This window comes from Armigeres subalbatus, unplaced genomic scaffold, assembly GCF_024139115.2.
Source record: "Armigeres subalbatus isolate Guangzhou_Male unplaced genomic scaffold, GZ_Asu_2 Contig820, whole genome shotgun sequence".
NCBI classification, from domain to species: Eukaryota; Metazoa; Arthropoda; class Insecta; order Diptera; family Culicidae; genus Armigeres; species Armigeres subalbatus.
Genome location: NW_026943613.1, coordinates 59,586 through 80,401, shown reverse-complemented (window position 1 = coordinate 80,401; position 20,816 = coordinate 59,586). Strand labels below are relative to the sequence as shown.

General features: G+C 44.4%; 1 protein-coding gene across 1 annotated transcript; it reads left to right on the top strand.

Annotated features, from left to right (window-relative positions):
• The first annotated feature begins 3,180 nt into the window (after positions 1-3,180).
• On the top strand, positions 3,181-15,243 carry LOC134204689 (T-box transcription factor TBX5-A-like). The gene is made up of 3 exons (XM_062679468.1): positions 3,181-3,329; positions 4,274-4,386; positions 15,131-15,243. The coding sequence occupies exons 1-3, from the start codon at positions 3,181-3,183 to the stop codon at positions 15,241-15,243; spliced, it is 375 nt and encodes a 124-aa protein (XP_062535452.1).
• The last annotated feature ends 5,573 nt before the right edge of the window (positions 15,244-20,816 follow it).

Sequence of the window (20,816 nt, the reverse complement as noted above, 5' to 3'; positions counted from 1 at the left end):
TGATTCGAAAATTCTTTTTGGAACTCTTTTAGAATTTCCTACCACAAGACGAGCTAGCCTCGGGCTAAAAGACTCGATAATAAAGACAAAAAAAAATCCTACAGGAATTCCTTCACAAAGTTTACCCAAAATTATTTTGGGAGCTCTTCCAGGAACACATTTTAAGCTTGGATCTACAATACCAATACTTAACTCGACATTGGCTGACTTAGACCTGAAAACAACCCGTCATCAATTCTGACTTTGACTAATATCAACTAGACATTTGTCCATAGAATATGCTTAAAACCTCATTACCTCAATATCATCCGAGGTAGTGGGAGAATTCTGAGGATAGTGCAAATTGGAGAAAACAGTAATGAATGCCTCTAGCTGATTAAATTAGACTTTATTTTCTACAATTTTATGATGACTTCAGCTAGCTATATTGTGTAGCTGTTGCGTAAACTCATGAACATCGTTACAGTAAAGACAATAATGTTGTCTTCCCTTAGCTAAAGGTAGCCACACACCTCGGGAATTTGGTCCGCGGATTTTTTCGAGAAGATTTCGACTACTAATTTTGGGTTGATGGTTGTTATGGTACAACTACAAAGAGATTGGAGTGTCACCACGAGTCACCTTAATCAAAACATGTTGATTTGTAGCGCCATTATCAATCAACCAAGAGTGTGAGGGTGGATTCCACTTTTCAGAATCCATTAATTTTCCCAGATAAAGAACTTTGTTAAAATTGAGTCGACAAATAATCCAATTTATTATATCCAAGTATCGCTTAAAATCTAATGAGATTTTCACAGCCGATTGCACAACGAACGCGTTTCAAAGGTCAAATGAATATATTTTCGCAAAAACAAACGTATTTTCTAAAATACATAATTCCAATGCTCGAATTATGTTAGAAAGTAATAAAGAATTGTTTCAAAATATGGTATTTCTAAAATGAATAAAACATGCCATTTGCCCTTTTTCCTATATGTACTCCGGATACGCATTCCAGCCAGCGTGTAGCAATCACTAGTCGAAAAGTAAATCTGCTCCAATTAGCGAATGACCATTGTACTGCTGCTTATCGAGGCGATTATCTGCGGCAATCAAACCTTGACTACTAACGACCCCATTCCAAAAATCTCAATCCTTCATTCATTCATGCTTCCACATTTCACTCAAGCCGTGGTCAGTCCGCCACGCACGACCTGCGTCGCCGTCAAAGTGGCGCTAGCAGGTTTTGGTCACCTCGGGATTCTGCGCGAGGTGTCTATCGGCCCATCACTTCATGGAGGCATGATTAATGAGATTGGGGCGTGCCAGAGGCGATGTGAACTGTATCCCGGGTTTCAATGCTTTCTTTTCGGTTCCAAACAAGCTTCAAATTGGACAGCGACCCAGCTCGTCCGGTGTCTTAACGTTAGGCGAGATGTGGAGCGCTTGGAAGCTTGGATGTTGCCTCTCCCCGTTTCTTGGAGGGAATGGGTTGAAAAGAAGCTGCCTAATTCTGGAATGGAACGTATCGCTTTGGGAGATTCATATGAATATGAATGTATCTCGGTCGACGGTGGCGCCAGACAGTAGTACCTCTCGCGACCCTATAACGAGAGCGAATTAATGATATAATTTTCGTTTTGTTTCTTCGTCGTTCCGGGAGGGCTTTTTTATGAGCAGTATTGCCAGATGCGTAGACGTTATGAAGTATAAAAACAAAATGTTGCATAAGCAAGATAATTAAAGGATATTCACTTCAATTGTTCATTTTCAATTGTTTTCTTATTGAAAATAGGTCTGATAGGCCAATGGGTTCAAAAGTTATGTTCAAAATTTCATTTCTCAAATGCTGAAAAAAATTCATAATCTCAGCTGTAAAATAATGTTAAGGTTTGATAAGCCACTTAGTCATCTTAAATAACTTTCATCGAAATTTACAAAAATGCATATTCCATTTATGATGAAATAGGCTAGATGTACCAGTTGTGGCTATAGCACCAGTTGTCGCACTAGTGCTTTATATGCCAAATGGCCAATTAAATCACCGCAAACCAAGTTCATATCGATAAAGCATATTCATATGATACGATAAAACCTTGGTCTCCTCCAAAATAAGCAAAGCATAATTGTAAAAATTGATTTTGCTTAATTTTTGACGTCCTTTGCACCAGTTGTCGCACTAGTGGTCCCTATTTAGCCAGTCCCATAAGAAAACAATGGGATTTGCCAAATAAGGAACCAAAATTAAGAATAGTGCCATAACTTTTTTTTTTGTCTTTATTATCGAGACTTTCAGCCCGAGGCTGGCTCGTCTCGAAAGTGCCATAACTGGTGCATGCGTTCCTATTATGGATTAATCAATTTTGATGATTATAACAAATTTTATTGTGGTTTTTACAGCTGTTTTAAGGAGCAGAAAGTAAAACCTTTCGCTTGATATATAAAGTCCAACCACATGCCTTTTTCTTATTTTTTTTTAAAATAGTTATTCTTATGTATGGCGACAATTGGTACATCCACCCTGTATAATTTATATTAAATATATAAAATAAAAATAAAATACCGACTCCAACATGTTGTAAGTCAGTCCAGCTCTGGCATCACTATAATCCTTTTTGTCTTCTATCCATTTGCTCGTTTGCGTTTTGTTTTATGGAATCTTTCATACTTCACTGCCTTGCAACGCATACGACGAGACTTAGGCGAGGTGCTCCTGCTTATGAAGACCCGACGATAAATGACTATGAAATTTTTATTTTCACGGTTCATAATCTCCGGTGCTGCCCTCTGGGACTTAGGAACACGTAACAAACGATGGCTCGAAGAAACCTGACGCGTTCCCGAGAACGATCCGTTCCCATCCTTCGATGCCGTGCTTTTGTGGAATTTTCGTTGGGCGCAATATGACCTGCGGACTCTAATTTTTACTGATTGAATGATGCCCAACCGAAACAGTCGGTGGAAAGTTAATCAAATTTAGCTAATTATGTTTGTTTAATTCCCTAAACATTCCAATTCCCATTGTGCTTTCTCACTTACTCTCGATTTTTCAACTATCGTCTCGACAATTTTTCTTGATTACATGACTGGTCCTACCTGTGATGATGCCGCGAATGATGAATCGTTGCACTACGCGCTCTTCCTGACTGGCCCGAATTCGAATCAACAAACCGTGATCGTGCAGATCCTTTTCCATCGATGTTGCCGGTTCCGGTGCCGCCGATGCATGCTATGGCCCTGCCACCGCGTTACTCGCTGCCTGGCGTGGAGATGAAACTGCAGAACAAGGATCTGTGGCGGGAGTTCCACAAAATTGGCACCGAAATGATCATCACCAAGTGCGGAAGGTAAGTGGAAACGTAACAATAGGGGTTGAGGTTCAATTCTCGGCATGAATGATTCTTTGATTCTTTGAATTTAATTTAAGCAAGTACAGTACTTTTTGACGCACTTACTGTTTTTCAATTTCTTCAATTTGTGTAACCGTTTTACTTATTCTCCATTTTTTCCATTATCAGATGGTTTGTTGCGGTTATAAAATAAACATGTTGGTTTGGTCTCTATTCAATCCGCCTTAAAACTAAACGTGCATGTACATTGTACATACCAAAGGGAAAATAATCAATTATTATCATTGTTGGTAATGTCGGAATCGAAACATACTTAATATATAATGGGTAAAACCCAAAAAATGGATGTTTGAATCTAGGTTTAAGTTTAGGATGACCGGCTTCGAAATTGATTGAATAAAAATTCCTTATTGATTCTAAACCATCTTCTTTTTTTTTAATAATTAGGAATTACTGGCGGAAAATAAGTGCATTACCCTATTTGAACTTACTGAAGCCATTTCTATTTTATTACACCTTCTCCGCTCGCCACCTGATGAATTCTGCCCATGCTACGAATTGAGAACAGTATGGGAGAAAACCCATGTCCGTCACATTATAACTTTGTCGCCTGATAACGAATGACACACGGTTGCTGGTCGGTCATTTCGTTCGGCACTTTGGAAATTCACAAGGGCCGAATGTTGAAAAAGCACGATAAAACTCACCTCTGGATCGGCGCTTTGTGCGGTGGGCCCTGGGCACTTGTGATTGCCGAAGAAATCATTCAGGCGCCAGGCTGAGGGACCACATGCTGGGTCGGGACCGTGCGTCATTTCCTACCGTCGTCGGTTGGTCGTCTTTCTGATCGTTAGACCCATGTACTAACCAATCTAGACAGCGTTATTGTTTTAGGCTAATGATATAGTGGAACGTAACGTGATGCGGAACGACTCACACAGGGCGGACTATCGGTACAAGAAGATTGTTTCTTTCGAGCTGCATTCGCAAGAGCGTCAATGTGTATCAACCCTAAGCGAAGCCGTAGTACAATCTGGTCAACAACGTTTGGAATGTTTGTTTCGCTTTGTTGTTTCGTCGTGTTTCCTTTTTGTTTCAAAGTCGTCCTCATGCCAGCCAGGATGAATTGCAATCGCTTTTGGATGCGCGCTGCTACGAGCTGTATGTTTTAAGACCCTGATCTTATCGGGCTTACCAGTAGTCTACCGAGTCAAGTAGTTGAGCGCGGTTCGACTTTTGGGCTGGAGGACTTTTTGAAAAGAGTATCCAGCAAAATGGAACTGGATATATTACTAATATTTACTTCATAGAACTACAAATTGCATGTGCGCGAATATCGGACTTCTCACTCATAATGAATGAAAACCCAGAAATATCCCAGCTGAGAGAGAGTGAGTAAATTATATCATTTTCTCCTTTTTCCGATAAAACGAAAAGCGATAAATTCTATTTCCCCCTTTTTTTATTTTAACGGATAATTCTAAAAAGGCGAATGTTTCATAACTTGATGTCTGTGATTGGAATAAAATCCTAAAAAATAGCTAAAATAACGTACACTTATATCGCATCACCATACCAGATGCTTGGAAACAAAGTAAATCGACTATGGCGACAAAGACCTATCATGTTAGTTTTTGGCATTCAGTGGTCGGCATAATAAAGTCCAATTTGTCGTTTTTCATGCAATATGTCCATCTTTGAAGTTCGAGATCTCGGTCGATTTTTATAAAAGTTTTATCAGAGGAGTACTCAACGTACTACCTACTCCCGAAACGACAAGCTTTGCGGTGCTTCACTTCGATGCTCTGATTAACTTCTCAGCCTTTTGGACTCATAGTTCGTGCACTTTTGAGCATTGAGGCTCCTTTATGTTTGCTAGTTAGCACGCCAAAGACTTGATCCCTTTAGAACTTTTTCTTGCATCATATCTGCCTTTTAACCCTTAATGTGCTCGCATGTCGCCGGTGCATTCGCTCGCCACGATCTACTTAACTAGTCCCCTACGTTGGATCTACCTTACTCCGATAACCGGCTCTTGAACCATTCAACTTAGTCGTTAAACCATTCAGCTCCTTGTCGTGATTTTTTGCCCTTTATTCAGGTGCCTGCACAAACCGTATGCTTGCGCCTTGTGGAACATGGAGCTACTTGACCTGCCGCGGTCACCAAGCTTCCAACCTCCTCTTATTTTTTTTCACGCCGTTTGAGTGGAAAGGAGAAAGATCCTATCTCCTGGTAGACTACCAGGTAGACCAGTAGACCAGTGGTAGTATTTGATTAACTTCAGGCCGATCGGTGTTCTTGGTAGATCTTCAAGCTTGATGCTCTTGATAAGATGCGTTCGTCACGCCATCCGTTGTAAGAATGACCTCTTGCACTTTTTTTTTTTTTTTTTACTTAAATTTGTTTATTTTTCAATTTTTGTATAGTACAGTATTTAAAAAAAAAAAAAAAAAAAAAAACAATTCAAGTGGTTGGCCACAAGGCTTTTCAACTTTAGTCTCTTTTTTAAGGTTATTTTCAATAAAATTTTCAAAAGATTATCTAGCTTGATTTACCATATCATCCTTTAGGAGGAATTGATTATTTCAGAAATTTGATAACCTAACTACTATGTACACTAATATTTACAATAAAAATTTGATAACCTAGATTGGAACTAGCGCCCTAAGCGCTTGTTGGTCCGAGTGCAAGCAACGGACCCTAAACTTTTCTTTACACTCACCAAAGCGTTCATGTAAGGTTTTTATTCCGGCCAGACGGTGGACCTCGGATGTTCTTGTCCTGGGAGGGGTGTTGAGGATCATCCTCAGGAATTTGTTTTGGACCCGTTGAAGTTTGAGGTGGTGGGTTTTAGCGCAGCTCTCCCAGACCGGCATGCCATATTCGATCACAGGGAGGATGATTTGCTTGTAGACAGCAAGCTTATTTTTCAGGGACAATGACGACCGGCGGTTGATCAAAGGGTACAGTAGTTTCAACAAGACGTTACACTTTGTCACCGTTTTGTCAACCTGTTGCCTGAAAATAAGCTTGCTGTCGAGGGTCAAGCCAAGGTAGCCGGCCTCATTGGCCCATTCCACAGTCGTGCCATTGAGAATGATTTTACAGTCCCCAGGCGGAACAAGTTTGGATTTGGAGTGGGGGAAAATGATGACCTGGGTCTTCGCCGCGTTGATACAGATCTTCCAGCTGGTGAGGTACTCTGTCAGGGCATCCAGGCCTCGTTGGAGTTTTGCCACTAGCGCTCTGATCACTCTACCGTTGTAGACGATGGATGTGTCATCTGCGAACAGAGACAGAATGCCGCCTTCTGGAGGTTCTGGCATGTCGGAGGTGAACAGATTGAAAAGCAGGGGCTCGAGGATACTGCCGTGGGGAACGCCTGCGACGATGTTGTGCGCATTGGAACTCGCTCCGCTGATTGAGACCCGGAATGTCCGTGCCGACAGGTAATTGTTGATGATTTTCACCAGGTAGCTGGGAAGATTGTAGCGTTGTAGTTTGTACACCAGGCCATCATGCCATACATTGTCAAATGCCTTCTCGACATCGAGTAAGGCCATGGCGGATGTTTTCGAGACAAACTTGTTCCGTCTGAGGACGTTGGTAACTCGGGTCAGTTGGTGTACAGTTGACCGACCGCGTCGGAAACCAAACTGTTCCTCGAGCAAGATGTTGAGATTTTCGGCAGACTCAAGTAACCGATGACGAATAGCTTTTTCGAATAGCTTGGATAACCCTGAGAGAAGGCTGATGGGTCGATAACTTTTGGGGGAGGAAGGATCCTTCCCAGGCTTCCGGATGGGGATGACTTTCGCTGACTTCCAGGACGATGGGAAGTAGCTAAGCCGGAGACACTGATTAAAGATCAGCGAGAGGTGCTCAAAGAACGGCGCACTCATGTGTTTGAGCTCGAGATTCAGGATGCTGTCGAAGCCTGGGGCCTTCATGTTCTTCGACGATTTGATATAGGCCGTCAATTCGTCAGCTGAGATCTCCAACTCCTCCGAGAAGTCGTTGGGAATCAAATGGATGTTGTTAGCATGCTCGTTGACGGCTGCTTCGTGTGGACTGACGATGTTCTGCCCAAGATTGTGTGAGCTGACGAAGTGACGACCTATTTCAGCGACCTTCTCTGCAGGAGTTATCAAGCGATCCTTAGAGCCATTATTGTCTAGTGGGATCAAAGGTGGAATGGGCCGAGGCTTGGATTTTAGAATTTTGGTCATTTTCCAGAACGGCTTAGCATAATCTGGGAGAGTGCGGATCTTATTCGAGAAGTCGTTATTTTTGAGGTTCACCATTCTGGCCTTGATAATTTTTGTGATACGATTGCAGCGTGCCTTAAGCTCAGGCAGTCCAGTACGCTGAAACTGCCTGCGAGTGACATTCCGCAATCGAATCAAATCTTTGGTGAGTGTATCGATGTTTAAGGAGTTGCTTACCTGCCGAGCCGTCGGTACGTGTTGCTCTCGGGCCGCCGTGATCGCCTCCTCGATAGCGCACAGCTGGCGGTCGATACTTTCCGGCGTCTCCGGACGCACCTCGTAGTCGACGGTGTTATCGACGCACTGCTGGAAACGCTGCCAGTTCACTCGGTGGTAGTTCCGCCGTAACTGCTGGTGCCGATTGACCGAGGAGCCCAGTTCCGCCACCACCGGATAGTGATCCGAACTGAGCTCCTGGTATACAACCGGCTGCGAGACGTGGTCACTCAGGTTTGTCACGTAGAGGTCGAGCGTTGCGTGGGCACCGGACCGACTCAGCCGAGTGGGGGAATCCGGGCTCAGGATCGTGTAGTGGCCTTCCTCCATGTCGTTGCTCCAGATGGTGCCGTTTCGATTGCCGCGACTGTTGCCCCAGGCTTGATGTTTGACATTCAAGTCGCCGGCAATGATGTACTGACCTTGTCTCCGCGTCAGCTTGACGATGTCCCTTCGAAGGGCAGCCGATGATCCATCGCCGGTTTTGCCTTGCGTTGGACAGTACGCTGCGATGAGCGCGATTGTGCCGACCGAAGTGGTGATTTCGACACAGATGGCCTCGATGACACTGAGCTGGAAGCTTGGAAGCAGACGACAGTTGATGTTGTAGCGAAGAGCGATGGCCACACCACCTCCCCTGGTCGGCCGGTCGAGTCGCACGATGCGGAAGTCCGGGATGTTGATGTTCACCTCCGGTTTTAGGTGCGTTTCGGTGATGAACGCCACGTCTATTTCCTTCTCCTCAAGGAAATCCTTCAGCTCGATTGTTTTGCTCTTTAGCGAGCAAGCGTTCCAGTTGACCAGGCCCACCCTAGCAGCCATTTTCAATGATGAACATGCCAAGTGTGAAGACCTGGTCGAATCGGGTTTTGCAGCCGCGCAGTAGAGTGGCGAGCTGCGCGAAGATCGGCATCAGCTGCTCCGGAGTGTACAGCGGGGCAGATTCTTCCGGTGGGACGGCTTCGTTCTCCGACTGCCGACGGAACCCAGGAGGAGGAAGCGGGGGCCATTCGCTGGTGGATGGTGCCGACGATGCTGGAGCTTGGACCGATGCAGCTGCCGCTGCCAGTCGCTTATGCGGCTGTAGCGGTGGGAGTATTGGAATCACACGACGGGGAGCCGGGATAGCTGGAAAGTTCACCTCGTTGATTACAGGAACACGGTTCTTCTTCGGAATGGTCCTAGTGGAAGCCTTCTTCCGGATTTCCAGGAACTCCGCTCGCTTTGGGCAGCCCTTTGTGGTGGCCGGATGTTTGTCGCCACAGTTGGCGTACTTGGGATCGGACACCTCCATCTTGTCGCACTCTCGGTCGGATGGGGTTCGCCACACTTGTTGCAGCGCGGCTTCATGCGGCAGTTCCTGGTGCCGTGCCCGAAATTGAAGCAGTTGGTGCATTGCGTGACATCGCGGTGCACTGGCCGATATCGCTCCCAGTCAACGACGGTGTAATTTATAACGCCAACCAGCTTCAGGTCCTTCCAGGTAGTGGAGCCGTGCTCCAGATGGATCAGGTAAAGCTGGTCGCGATATTTCCTCGCCTTGTCGTGACGAGCGATCTTGTGGACGGCTACTGGCTTCAGTCCGCAACTTTCAAGCTCTGCTTGGAGCTCTTCCTCCTTCATGTCGTGAAGTCCTCGCAGCAAAGCCTTGAGCGGCTTCGTGCCGGGGTGGTCATGAGTGTAGTACTCATACTTGTGGACCTCGAGGAACTCCACGACGGATTGATGATGGTCCCTGTTGGCCGGCATCACTTTCACGCCCTCGCTGCAGAGCCGAAAAGTACATTTCAGCCCCTTAGCGATCAGCTGGCGAATTTTTGGGCGTAAATCCGGCGGATCGCCCTTCAGGGTTCAGTGCGTGATCTCTCATGTTTCGGACAGTAGAACAATCGCGTGGTCGGACGAATTATTGTGTTCTGCATTGCGCGGCCGGTGATAAAATTAATCAGTTCAGTGCGTGATCTCTCATGTTTCGGACGGCAGAACAATCGCGTGGTCGGACGAATTATTGTGTTCTGCATTGCGCGGCCGGTAATAAAATTAATCAGTTCAGTGCGTGATCTCTCATGTATCGGACAGCAGAACGATCGCGTGGTCGGACGAATTATTGTGTTCTGCATTGCGCGGCCGGTAATAAAATTAATCAGTTCAGTGCGTGATCTCTCATGTTTCGGACGGCAGAACGATCGCGTGGTCGGACGAATTATTGTGTTCTGCATTGCGCGGCCGGTAATACAATTAATCAGTTCAGTGCGTGATCTCTCATGTATCGGACAGCAGAACGATCGCGTGGTCGGACGAATTATTGTGTTCTGCATTGCGCGGCCGGTAATAGAATTTATCAGTTCAGTGCGTGATCTCTCTTGTTTCGGACAGCAGAACGATTGCGCGGCCGGTAATAAAATTAATCAGTTCAGTGCGTGATCTCTCATGTTTCGGACGGCAGAACGATCGCGTGGTCGGACGAATTATTGTGTTCTGCATTGCGCGGCCGGTAATAAAATTAATCAGTTCAGTGCGTGATCTCTCATGTTTCGGACGGCAGAACGATCGCGTGGTCGGACGAATTATTGTGTTCTGCATTGCGCGGCCGGTAATAAAATTAATCAGTTCAGTGCGTGATCTCTCATGTTTCGGACGGCAGAACGATCGCGTGGTCGGACGAATTATTGTGTTCTGCATTGCGCGGCCGGTAATAAAATTAATCAGTTCAGTGCGTGATCTCTCATGTATCGGACAGCAGAACGATCGCGTGGTCGGACGAATTATTGTGTTCTGCATTGCGCGGCCGGTAATAGAATTTATCAGTTCAGCGCGTGATCTCTCATGATTCGGACAGCAGAACGATCGCGTGGTCGGATGAATTATTGTGTTCTGCATTGCGCGGCCGGTAATAAAATTAATCAGTTCAGTGCATGATCTCTCATGTTTCGGACAGCAGAACGATCGCGCGGTCGGCCGAATTATTGTGTTCTGCATTGCGCGGCCGGTAATAAAATTAATCAATTCAGTGCGTGATCTCTCTTGTTTCGGACAGCAGAACGATCGCGTGGTCGGACGAAATATTGTGTTCTGCATTGCGCGGCCGGTAATAAAATTAATCAGTTCAGTGCGTGATCTCTCTTGTTTCGAAGCGGGCTTGGTAGTCATATGGCTACTGCTTCTGCCTCATACGCAGGAGGTCGTGAATTCAATCCCAGGTCCGTTCCATTCTCCTACTTTGTATCTTTCTCTTTATTTCTCATGTTCTAGCAATCGCTAGAACTGGAAATGGACTTCCATACCGTTTCCATTACTATTCCTATACCTTCAACTTAAGTATTCTAACAGTAATCTGCTAGAATTGGAAATGAACTATAGAGCTCGTTTCCTACATCCAATTAGAAAATCCATGAGTTACCTTCTCCTATCTCCATTGGCAGCTCGTTAACCAAGACGGGACCTCTGCCTCTCCAACCTAACCCAGAAATTCCAATAAATTCCGCATGAACTCGTGGCAAGTGCAGAGGTATATTCGGCTTGCAGTGGGCGAGTGATTGCATCATCATTTCCTCCCCTTCCCTACATTGACTTGCATTCTGACGTGGCAGGCGCCAGTATGACCTAACAAATGAGATCACCAGTACTTGTACATTGAAGATGTGTGCTAGTCCCAAGCAAACATCTGTTGGTTCCCTGTGCAAGAACAGCTGATCTGGTCATAATGGAGTAGCAACTACGAGCAGTCAATCAAGCTCAAGCTCAAGCTCAAGTAAATCCGGCGGATCGCCCTTCACAAACACGGGCGGGCACTTCTCCTTTCGCTCCGGTTGCACCTGCGGCAGCTGCGATTGCTGCTTCTTCCTCTTTTTCGGCGGATTGCCGGCGTCATCAAGCGGCAACGGCGAGAACACGTTGCTCTGCAAAAGCTGCTTGGAGGGGTTACCCGCGCCTCCAAGAGCAGTGCGCTTAGGCACTTTTCCAGCGACCGAATCGGCCACCGAGTCTCCCATGACGGGTCCGGGAGAAAATAACGCCAACGCGACAAGCGAAAACGTAAACAGCGAAAGAACGAGAAAAAACACTTCGAAAAAATGCGCGAGCAAAAAACACGTCCGTACGTGTTGCTGTCTCGAACTGGAATGATTGTGATAGCCATGACCTCTTGAACCGTTGTCACCCGCCTTTTATACAGTTTAGCGTTGACAACGGTGATGTGTTCTTTTTTATACTTAACTACGCCTACCATGATGCAGCCAGTCAAACTTCTGATAATTGTTATGCAAACACCGAAAATATCATAGAGTGGCGGATTTACATAATTTTTATCGTTGAACGAAATGATGTATCAATTTGAATATGTTGTATTTATTGATCAAGCCTTATTCTCTACACTCCTGTCTGGGATCAGCGGGATCTTATCCTCAGCACGGACAGCAGTGGACCTGCCATGATGGGGGCGCTCGTAGATTAGTACTCGGTTCTGAAAGTAGCTTCCCAAAATCTTGTACAGCCCTACCGGTACTCCCAGCCGAAATAACGAGTTCGCAATCTCCATCCAGCAGGCGCTATTGAACGCACTTCGTACGTCGAGTAGTATTAATGTGCAGTAATGGATTTTGCGCCGCTTGTATTCAATGGCGACATCTACTGTATCAACCACTGATTTAATGGCGCCCAGACTAGACAGTCCTTTCCGAAAGCCTAATTGCTCGCTCGACAATCCTCACGCCTCATCCACGTACGGCATCAGCCTGTTAAGAATCAATTTCTGCAGTAATTTCCCTACAGAATCAATTTGAGAGATTGGTTTGTACGCCGAGGGGTCTCAGGTGTATGTTGTCAAGCCACCAGGTTTCAGTAAAAAGACCAAATACTGTATTTTCTGTATATCCGGGAATGTCCGGTCGTCCAGGCAAAATGTCCAAAATGACCGGATTTGTCATTATGGCTGCTTTCAACGCCATACTCGGGATCCTGTCCGGATCAGGTGCTTTACTCAGGTCGAGGGACCTTGCCACCGTTATTAGCTCCTCCGTTGACCTCGCCACCTCTTCAACGTCTGCCCCTACCCTCCCTGCTGGCGGCCAATGGTCTCGGCCAAGGTGTGAGTACTTCAATAATCGTCTTCAGCCTCATTGGACATCACTCGGGAGGAGCCAGTGCTTCTCTTCAGTGATGCAATTTAGCGAAGGGGTTTGTTAATTCCTTTTTTCCTATTTCTCCCTGCCTATGACGGTGTCTCTCGGTTAGACAGACAAAGAATGAATAAACTTGCACACTCTGTTGACCAGCAGCAGGCTGAAACTGATAATCACTCGTCACAAATATTCTGCAAGCGAAAGTATTCACCGTTCATTCATATAGGGCCCTGGATTGCACCGGACTAAATGGACTGTCAGTGCGGCCTGCAAGTGGTGAGAAGATGGAGAGAGTTCAGTTGTTTAGCTAGGTTCAGCTTTATGCCTTATCAAAGAATCATTTTCAGTTTTCGGTGCCTTCAGTTTACGATAGCGGTGCCTCCAGTTTACGATAACCTCAGAATTTGGTCCGCGGATGTTTTCCCCACGCATATTTCCATATGCGATGTTTTCGGGATTTGGGCACGGAAAATCAAAATCCCGGCCCTATTTAAAATGCACGGGGACCAGAATCCGCCGGAAATTTTTCCCGAGGTGTAAGGTAGCCTTAAAGCGAGAGTATCAAAATCCTCACTGAGACTGAGAGATTTCGCGTCTCCTCTAAGATTCGAGCTGGCGCCCTGACACAGTCTGACAAAGCAGGTTTGGTTGCTCTTTTTGATGAATTTGTTTAGTGTCAGCCTCAGCTATTTTAATTGTCTCCCTCACTTCAGCCGAGCGTGCTCTTTCCAGTCTTCTTCTGAGGCAGGTTGCTGGAACTGGAAGGGGTACAATGCGATCGCTGCACCATAACACTTCTAGCCTGCAATTCCGGGGTTGCGTTTTCCTCGGCGGGGAAGGGCCGTTTGGACGAATACCGTTTGGCCGAAGGTCACTAGGCCGAAAATACCATTTGGCCGAACAGATCATTAGGCCGAAAGCCATTTGGATAGGTGATAGGATAGGTGAATAAGCCATTTGGCCGAAAAAGTTATTTGGCCGAATAGGTAATTTGTGTCATTTGACGTCTCACATCTCACTTCTCACTATGAAAAGTAAGAAATAAGAAGTTAGAAGAAGTAACTCAGAAGAGAGGCGTTTCTCTTCACACTTTGCTCTTCTCATTTTCCGCAGTAAGAAGTGGTAGGTAGGAAATAAGGGATGACGTCTACCTTCTCACTTCTCACTCCTCAGTTCTCACATCTTACTGTAATGTCTCACTTCGTGCTTCCCATGTCTCACATCTCACTGAGAAAAATGCAAAGTGAGTGGAACAACCAGTAAGACGTCCCACTACTCACTTCGCGCTTCTCACTTTTTACAGTAAAAAGTGAAAAATGAGGAGTGAGAAGTGAGACCTTCTCCACTTCTCACTTTAAAGCATAAGAAGTGTGTGGTGAGACGTCTCATTTGTCACTTCTCACTGAGAAAAGTGAAGTGAGTAGTGAATCATCTCACATCTTACTTCGCACTTCTAACTTTTCACAGTGAGGAATGCGAAATAAGTGTTGAGAAGTGTGACGACCATACGACCTAGTCGGCTAAATGTCCTATTCGGAAAAATGTCCTGTTCGGCCTTTCGGCAATTGACTTATTCGGCCATTTGACATTTGCCATTTGCCGGATCGTGACTGATGGCCACAGCCACCATCTCAACCAGAAAGGTTGAGAGAAAACGAGCGTCCAGACAGAACGCTAGCAGCAAGATGGCGGATCCAATGTAACGGCGACGGTAATAGCAAAACGCCGGCGGAATGGTGTTTCCAAATATGCCAAATTCAACGATGTGATGACGGAGATAGCTTGTAACCACCATCGACTACTGCGTGCCCTCCCAACCTGCACTCAGTTCGCCTCTTAACCTTTTAACTTCTTCTATTTTAATTAACTCTTCTTATATTGGGCGGTGAGTGGCAAGGTTGATCGAAACAACGCAGCAGCAGTCTGATCGGCAGCAGCAGAAGGACTGGATTCCAGCAGCTATTCCTCAGGGTAGTTTCCTTCGGGAAGAAAAAACTCCGATGTTTCCACTTCGAACAATTTATTTGAACTGACAATGAGTACACATGAGTGATTTTCTTTTATAGAAAAATATTGGAACAAAAAAAAACAAAGAAGAAAAAAGTTTGATGTTTATATAGAAAGCGGTTTTGTGTGCAGCGCCGGTAAAAGCCATTCTCTAATTGATCGGTGATTTTTGGCTCATGTACAGTTGCGCAGATCAGGATGGTTGACGATGATGGAGTTCAGCAAACGGGATACACGTTCGTTACACCGAACAGTGACCGTCAGTCAAGTAGTCACCATGGGTGTAACCGTCGTTAACCCTCCACTTGGACTGCAGAATGTTTTTTTTATCGATTCCTCCTGTTTCGCTAGGAGGTACTCCGAGAGTCGTCGCGTCGTTGTGTTCCCTACAATAGCGTTCAGCTTGCCTAAGGCTTCTAAATAGTAGTGTTTGCCTTCTCCAGTAATACAGTGGCCATGCATTGAAGTCTCTTGCAATGATTAGTGGCTTGTGACCCACCAAGGTCTAATGTCAGCCGATCGACCAGCTGCACCCTCCGTTCTTGTGTTCACCACTTTCTGAATCGGGATCTTCCCGTCTTACAAATCACCACTGATCAGGATCCGTCCGTCAGAGGTGCTTTGAGTTCTGAACACAGTTCAGTGTACACTGAGTTGGTATGCAAGAAAAACGATCATGGTAACTAAGCTTCCTTAGATTTGGAAATATGCCAAAATATTCGACCATGCTTTATTTCGATCCGTTAGATGCCCACGTGTTACTTTACTAAGCGAAACATTCCGTCGCTTGAATTTGTTTTCCTAGGATACGAGTTGCTATTAGGTCAGCGCCCTTGAATAGTTGTGTTCGCTTTATGCCCATCTTTGCGGCACCATCTACATAGATTACTCCTGTCCGGCCTTTCTGCACGCTCACGAATTGTGTTCCACTTTGAGGCAAAGGAAGCACTTGTCGAATATCGGCTGACTCGACATTCTGACCAGCCACCTTCAGCTTATCAACTTTTATTACCTTGTTGGCGTCGGTGGCAATCTTCGGTCCTCTTTGCAGGCGGATGTCACCTTCTTGATCCCATGGTTATCTTTGCTGATGCAGTGAGACCATGCAGGGGTTGACGCCTCAGCGTCTAGGGCAGAATCGGCGTAAGTCAGGAAGAAATCAATTGATCCTACTTCCATATAGTAGGGTGAGCCTCACTGAAGGTCGAAGGTCACTGTCGAAATGGGCAAAATTCCACACTGGGGTTGCAGGCGTAGGTCACGTGCCGGATCGTGACCGTCAGTCAAGTAGTCACTATGGGTGTGACCATCGTCAACCCTCCACTTGGACTGCAGAATGTTACGTTACGGCTGGGTCGACCATTGTCGAAGCTCTTAGGCTGGGCTAATGTGCCTTGCCTTGGAGATGGCGAGGGTCTCAAGCCGGGACTATGCCCAACCCAAGTAACACGGTTTGTTGTATGAGTGTAAAAAATACATCTTTCGAACATTCATTGCATTGATCTGAAAATATGTTGAAATTACGTTAAAAATCCATATTTTCGCTGAACTGTTATCATTAGGATATATTTACTAACAAAACAAATTTAAAAAAAATGAACATGTTATGACCATGCTCGTAAAATCTTCCTGGTAGACATGTATTATGTTGTGAGAATGTAAAACAAAACATTTCAAATAACCAAAAAAATGTCAAAAATAAACATGTTATCACAACTAATTAATGGTTTGAGTGTGTTACTTCTACGGGAAGTTAAACGATTTACAATGATATGGAAATGCTAATATCATCTTCCAAACTTAGACGTACATGTTTATGATAGAATTAGAGGCGAAAGTATAGAATTAATATAGGGGAAATGACGGCTTTGGCAGGTTTTGTTCTATTATTGTCAGGGGGGTTTTTGTTGACCAAATTTTATGAAATTTAGCCACAATATTATTTTATATGCAAAGAATGTTTAGACCAAATTTGAGCATAATTAGTTATAGAAAGCCCCCTGACAATAATAGAACTAAACTTGCCAAAGCCGTCATTCCCCCTAGTTCCGTTAGGATACGGTACGGCAGGCATGAAGAATCGATAGAAGTCGATTTGAAAGCGAGCGGTGGGCAATATTTGTGATGGTACGTATCGCACGACCTTCCTTCTGCCAAGCTCCCGTATGAAGGGGGAGCGAAGAATATCCACACTGAGCTTCCACACTGATATTCTTCCCTCCCCCTTCATACGGGAGCTTGGCAGAAGGGAGGTCGTGCGATACGTACCATCACAAATGTTGCCCTCCGCTCACTTTCAAATCGACTTCTATAAAAAAGATTCTTCATGCCTGCCGTAGATTCTTCATGCCGTATCCTAACGGAACTATATCAATTCTATACTTTCGCCTCTAATTCCATCATGAACATGTACATTGTACATCTAAGTTTGGAAGATGATATTAGCATTTCCATAATAATGTTATCACAAGTTATAAGATAGTAGTATGAAACATCTTTAATGATCAAGTTTCTGTTTGTTTAGCAAAAACCTTTTCAAAGCTTTCCTCGAACATCACATGTTTTGTATTTAATTTTCCCGACCTTTAAGGTTCCCCCAAACACACGCGATGCGACAGTCGCGACGCGATTCTAGCGCTTGGCGACTGCGATTCTGTCGCCGTTGGTATGGAAGCGTAAATAGAACATTGTCTGCAGCGACCCAACGATAGAATCGCGGCGACTAGTTGTCGCCGTCGCGGCGATAAAATCACTTAGGTCTGGGGGAGCCTTTATTCAACATGATTCTTAGATCTTCGCTAATGATGATGTTTTCGGTGTTACTTGGGAAGGGATTAACGATCCCTCTTTATGGCCACTGCCACGCTGGGATGTAGATATGTACCAAATAAATTTTGCAAAATGCAATCATGAGCTTAATGTTACACCAAGTTACAGTGTTGATTTTTAGTTATGGTATCCAAGTGAGTTGCGGAATGTATGTATTATGCACAGGGCCAGATTTAGCCGGAAGGGGGCCCCGGGCCGACAGCTTGTGGGAACCCCAAAATGTACAAAAAAGGTTGGTTTTAATACATAAGATTTGTGTGGGCCCGAGGCCACGACCCACGACTGTCGTCCAAATTGATAAAATGGCGACTATTTAGTTGGACATTATCTGAGTGTACGAAACGAACTATAACGTGGACAGGCTTTATAATCTTTGGAAACAGTTTAAACGTCAGAATCTTTAAATGCAACATCACATTCAATTAGCTTCATAATCACTAATGAACAACAACATTACTATCCGTCATCAAACTTTTAAATACTGAAGACGGCCTCAAAGTTGAGGTCGAAATACGTATCTGCAAAGATACGAAATGGAAAGTTCTAAACTCGTCTTTATGACAGTTAAAATGTTATGCCTAGTGCAAGAAATTTGTTTTCTTCTTCGATCCCAATATTTTTCATCCAGGATTTTATTTTCTCCAAACATCCTACCTATTTTCCCAACGATTTTTGGTCAACTAGCGCCATAAGGCGCCATCTGTGTTTACATTGCTTTGCTTCGAAAAACCGCTGCATTGTGGTGCACCGATTGGCAAACCAATTTTATTATTCTGTATATATGTAGGTCTCAAGGATCAGCTTGTTTTTGTTTAACTAAAATGCGGCTCGCTTCTTTTGTTTCACGCATCCTCGAGCGGTTGTCAACAGCTTGACAATGATTTTTGGTTTTCCCATCGGGATCGCCTCGCTCGCACGGACCGGGTTTGTCTCTGTTTATTTTCCTTCCTGGATCCGGGGTGCTCTCGGGGCTGTGTTTATTTGCGAACGAAACTGTTGTACGATTCTGATGTCTTTTGTATGCTTCAAGTTGTCTTTATCCTTGTATTGAATTTATGTTAAGAAAAATGTTTTAGAATTAAGATGTATCGTATCGATAGTGAATACTGACGGAATCTACATATTAGGCTTTAGATCAATTGACACAACAATGTTGTCGGTTCATGATCATCGCTAGGAGGTCTGTGATGGTTGATTTGATCCTAATTAAGTACAAATCGCTCTAAAGCAGTGGGAGCCAGACTTGTAAAATCAGTTTGATAAGAATATTGGGAAAAAATATTTTAAGCTCTTTTTAGTGGAATGTATTCAACCGTCTAAGACGAGTTAAGTAACTCCATTTAATTCCACCAATTATTTCGATATCTTTGCAGATACGTATTTCGACCACAACTGTGTGGTCGTCTTCAGTGTCTCGTACTTGACTCGATTCGGTCTAATAGTCTAATAGTCAGAAAATTTCAAAGAGTCAATATAGCGCATAATGTCGTATCTGGCGCAAATCCAGACCAAGATTGTAAAGGCATTTTCCAATAGCTGGACTTTGTCCTGACCTCGTTTTTACCGATGCAGAATAGTGGGGAATTATGTCTCGTGAGGTTTTTGGAACTAAATGTACGTTACAGTAGAGGGAAAAAATGATAGAATGAGTGTCTTTTATCAAACCTTTTCATGTAATATTGATCAAGCTTTCCATTCTGAGGAAAATGACCTTACTTCGCTGCGTTGGACCACGAAAAAGGGTGTTGAAGTCAAGAATTAAATGGCTAGTCCTAGACCCAGAAATGAAATTCCATCCGATAGACTTTCTCATCAGTTCAAAAAGGTGTACTGATGTGCCCTTTCCTAGTTTTTTTACATGCAAGAGTGCAATATGGAAGGCCTTGAGGGATTGAGTTGAATCTGCATTGTTACACTCAATCCAATGAACACATACTCACAATTCCACTAGGTCGGGTAGAGCACTTTAGACGGGATTAATTCGTAATAGATCAATTATGGGAGAACACTTCGCTGGAAAAAGTAGCAGCTTCATCGCAATTACTGCTGTAAGCGTGCGAGTGTGCGCTTTATTTGAAATTGGATTAATTGAGGGCTGCTGAAGCCCTGCTTCTGGCTGCAGGCCAAGCGGGAAGAATTCGGTTTCTCGTGAGAAAGGAGAGTAGCGTTTGAGCGCTGAAAGCCACATAATGAGCCGCGATTGAGTGTACATTTCCAAAAGGTTTCTGATCTATCGAAATTGGCTGGCCGGCTTTTAAACTGCTGCTGATGGAAGTCAAGGCCCTGAACTTTTCGAACGGTCGGCGGGGTCGACTCCGAGGGTGCGCGTTGCATCCGTCAGGTAGCCAAAGAGTGAAGAAAACAAAAACGACCCAACCTGGTATTAGGATGGGTTTTATGTTTCAGTTAAAACAAGAGCAGAGTGGAAGAGCTGGATGATGTGTGATGAGATTATTTATAACTTGAAAACCCATAATTATCAGAAGAAATATTTCCATTTATAATGTGCTACATTAAATATTTTGATAGCCCTGGTGAGATACAAATGGGCAGTTGTTGCTTGACCGGTATGGTTTTGTAAAATGAGTGAATGCTGACGATTGCATCATGGCGATGGTGCTGACTGAATTAGGCTCGTTAAATGTGAATATGCAAAGAAGCACGTCGACACTGTTTTAATTACTTGAGAAGTCATATTGATAAAACTCTTCACAAACCAATCCAACAGGCGGGTGGACACTTTTTCCAAGTTTTTATTTTAATTCGGATTTTACAAATAAATCAATGTCATACATGACGCCACTACTCCTGATCACAACCATATAAATCAAAAATAATATTTATTATGCGCTCGCTTCTCTGATTATCTTGCAACTACATATCATGATACGGGGATCATATCAACTAGCCTGATCAGCTCCTCCTCAACCCGGTAGAGCCTCGCAACCAGCACCTAATCAAAATCCTAAACAAACCATGAGTCTATCTTAAAACGCTTCCGTAAAGCTGTCCCAGGTCTGACCTGAACAAAAAAAACCACA

Coding starts and splice junctions, on each gene's coding strand:
- LOC134204689 (XM_062679468.1), top strand. CDS start 3,181: ATGTTGCCGGTTCCGGTGCCGCCGATGCATGCTATGGCCCTGCCACCG. Junction 3,330..4,273: donor ATCATCACCAAGTGCGGAAG/GTAAGTGGAAAC, acceptor CGACTCACACAG/GGCGGACTATCGGTACAAGA. Junction 4,387..15,130: donor TGGTCAACAACGTTTGGAAT/GTTTGTTTCGCT, acceptor GCTCATGTACAG/TTGCGCAGATCAGGATGGTT.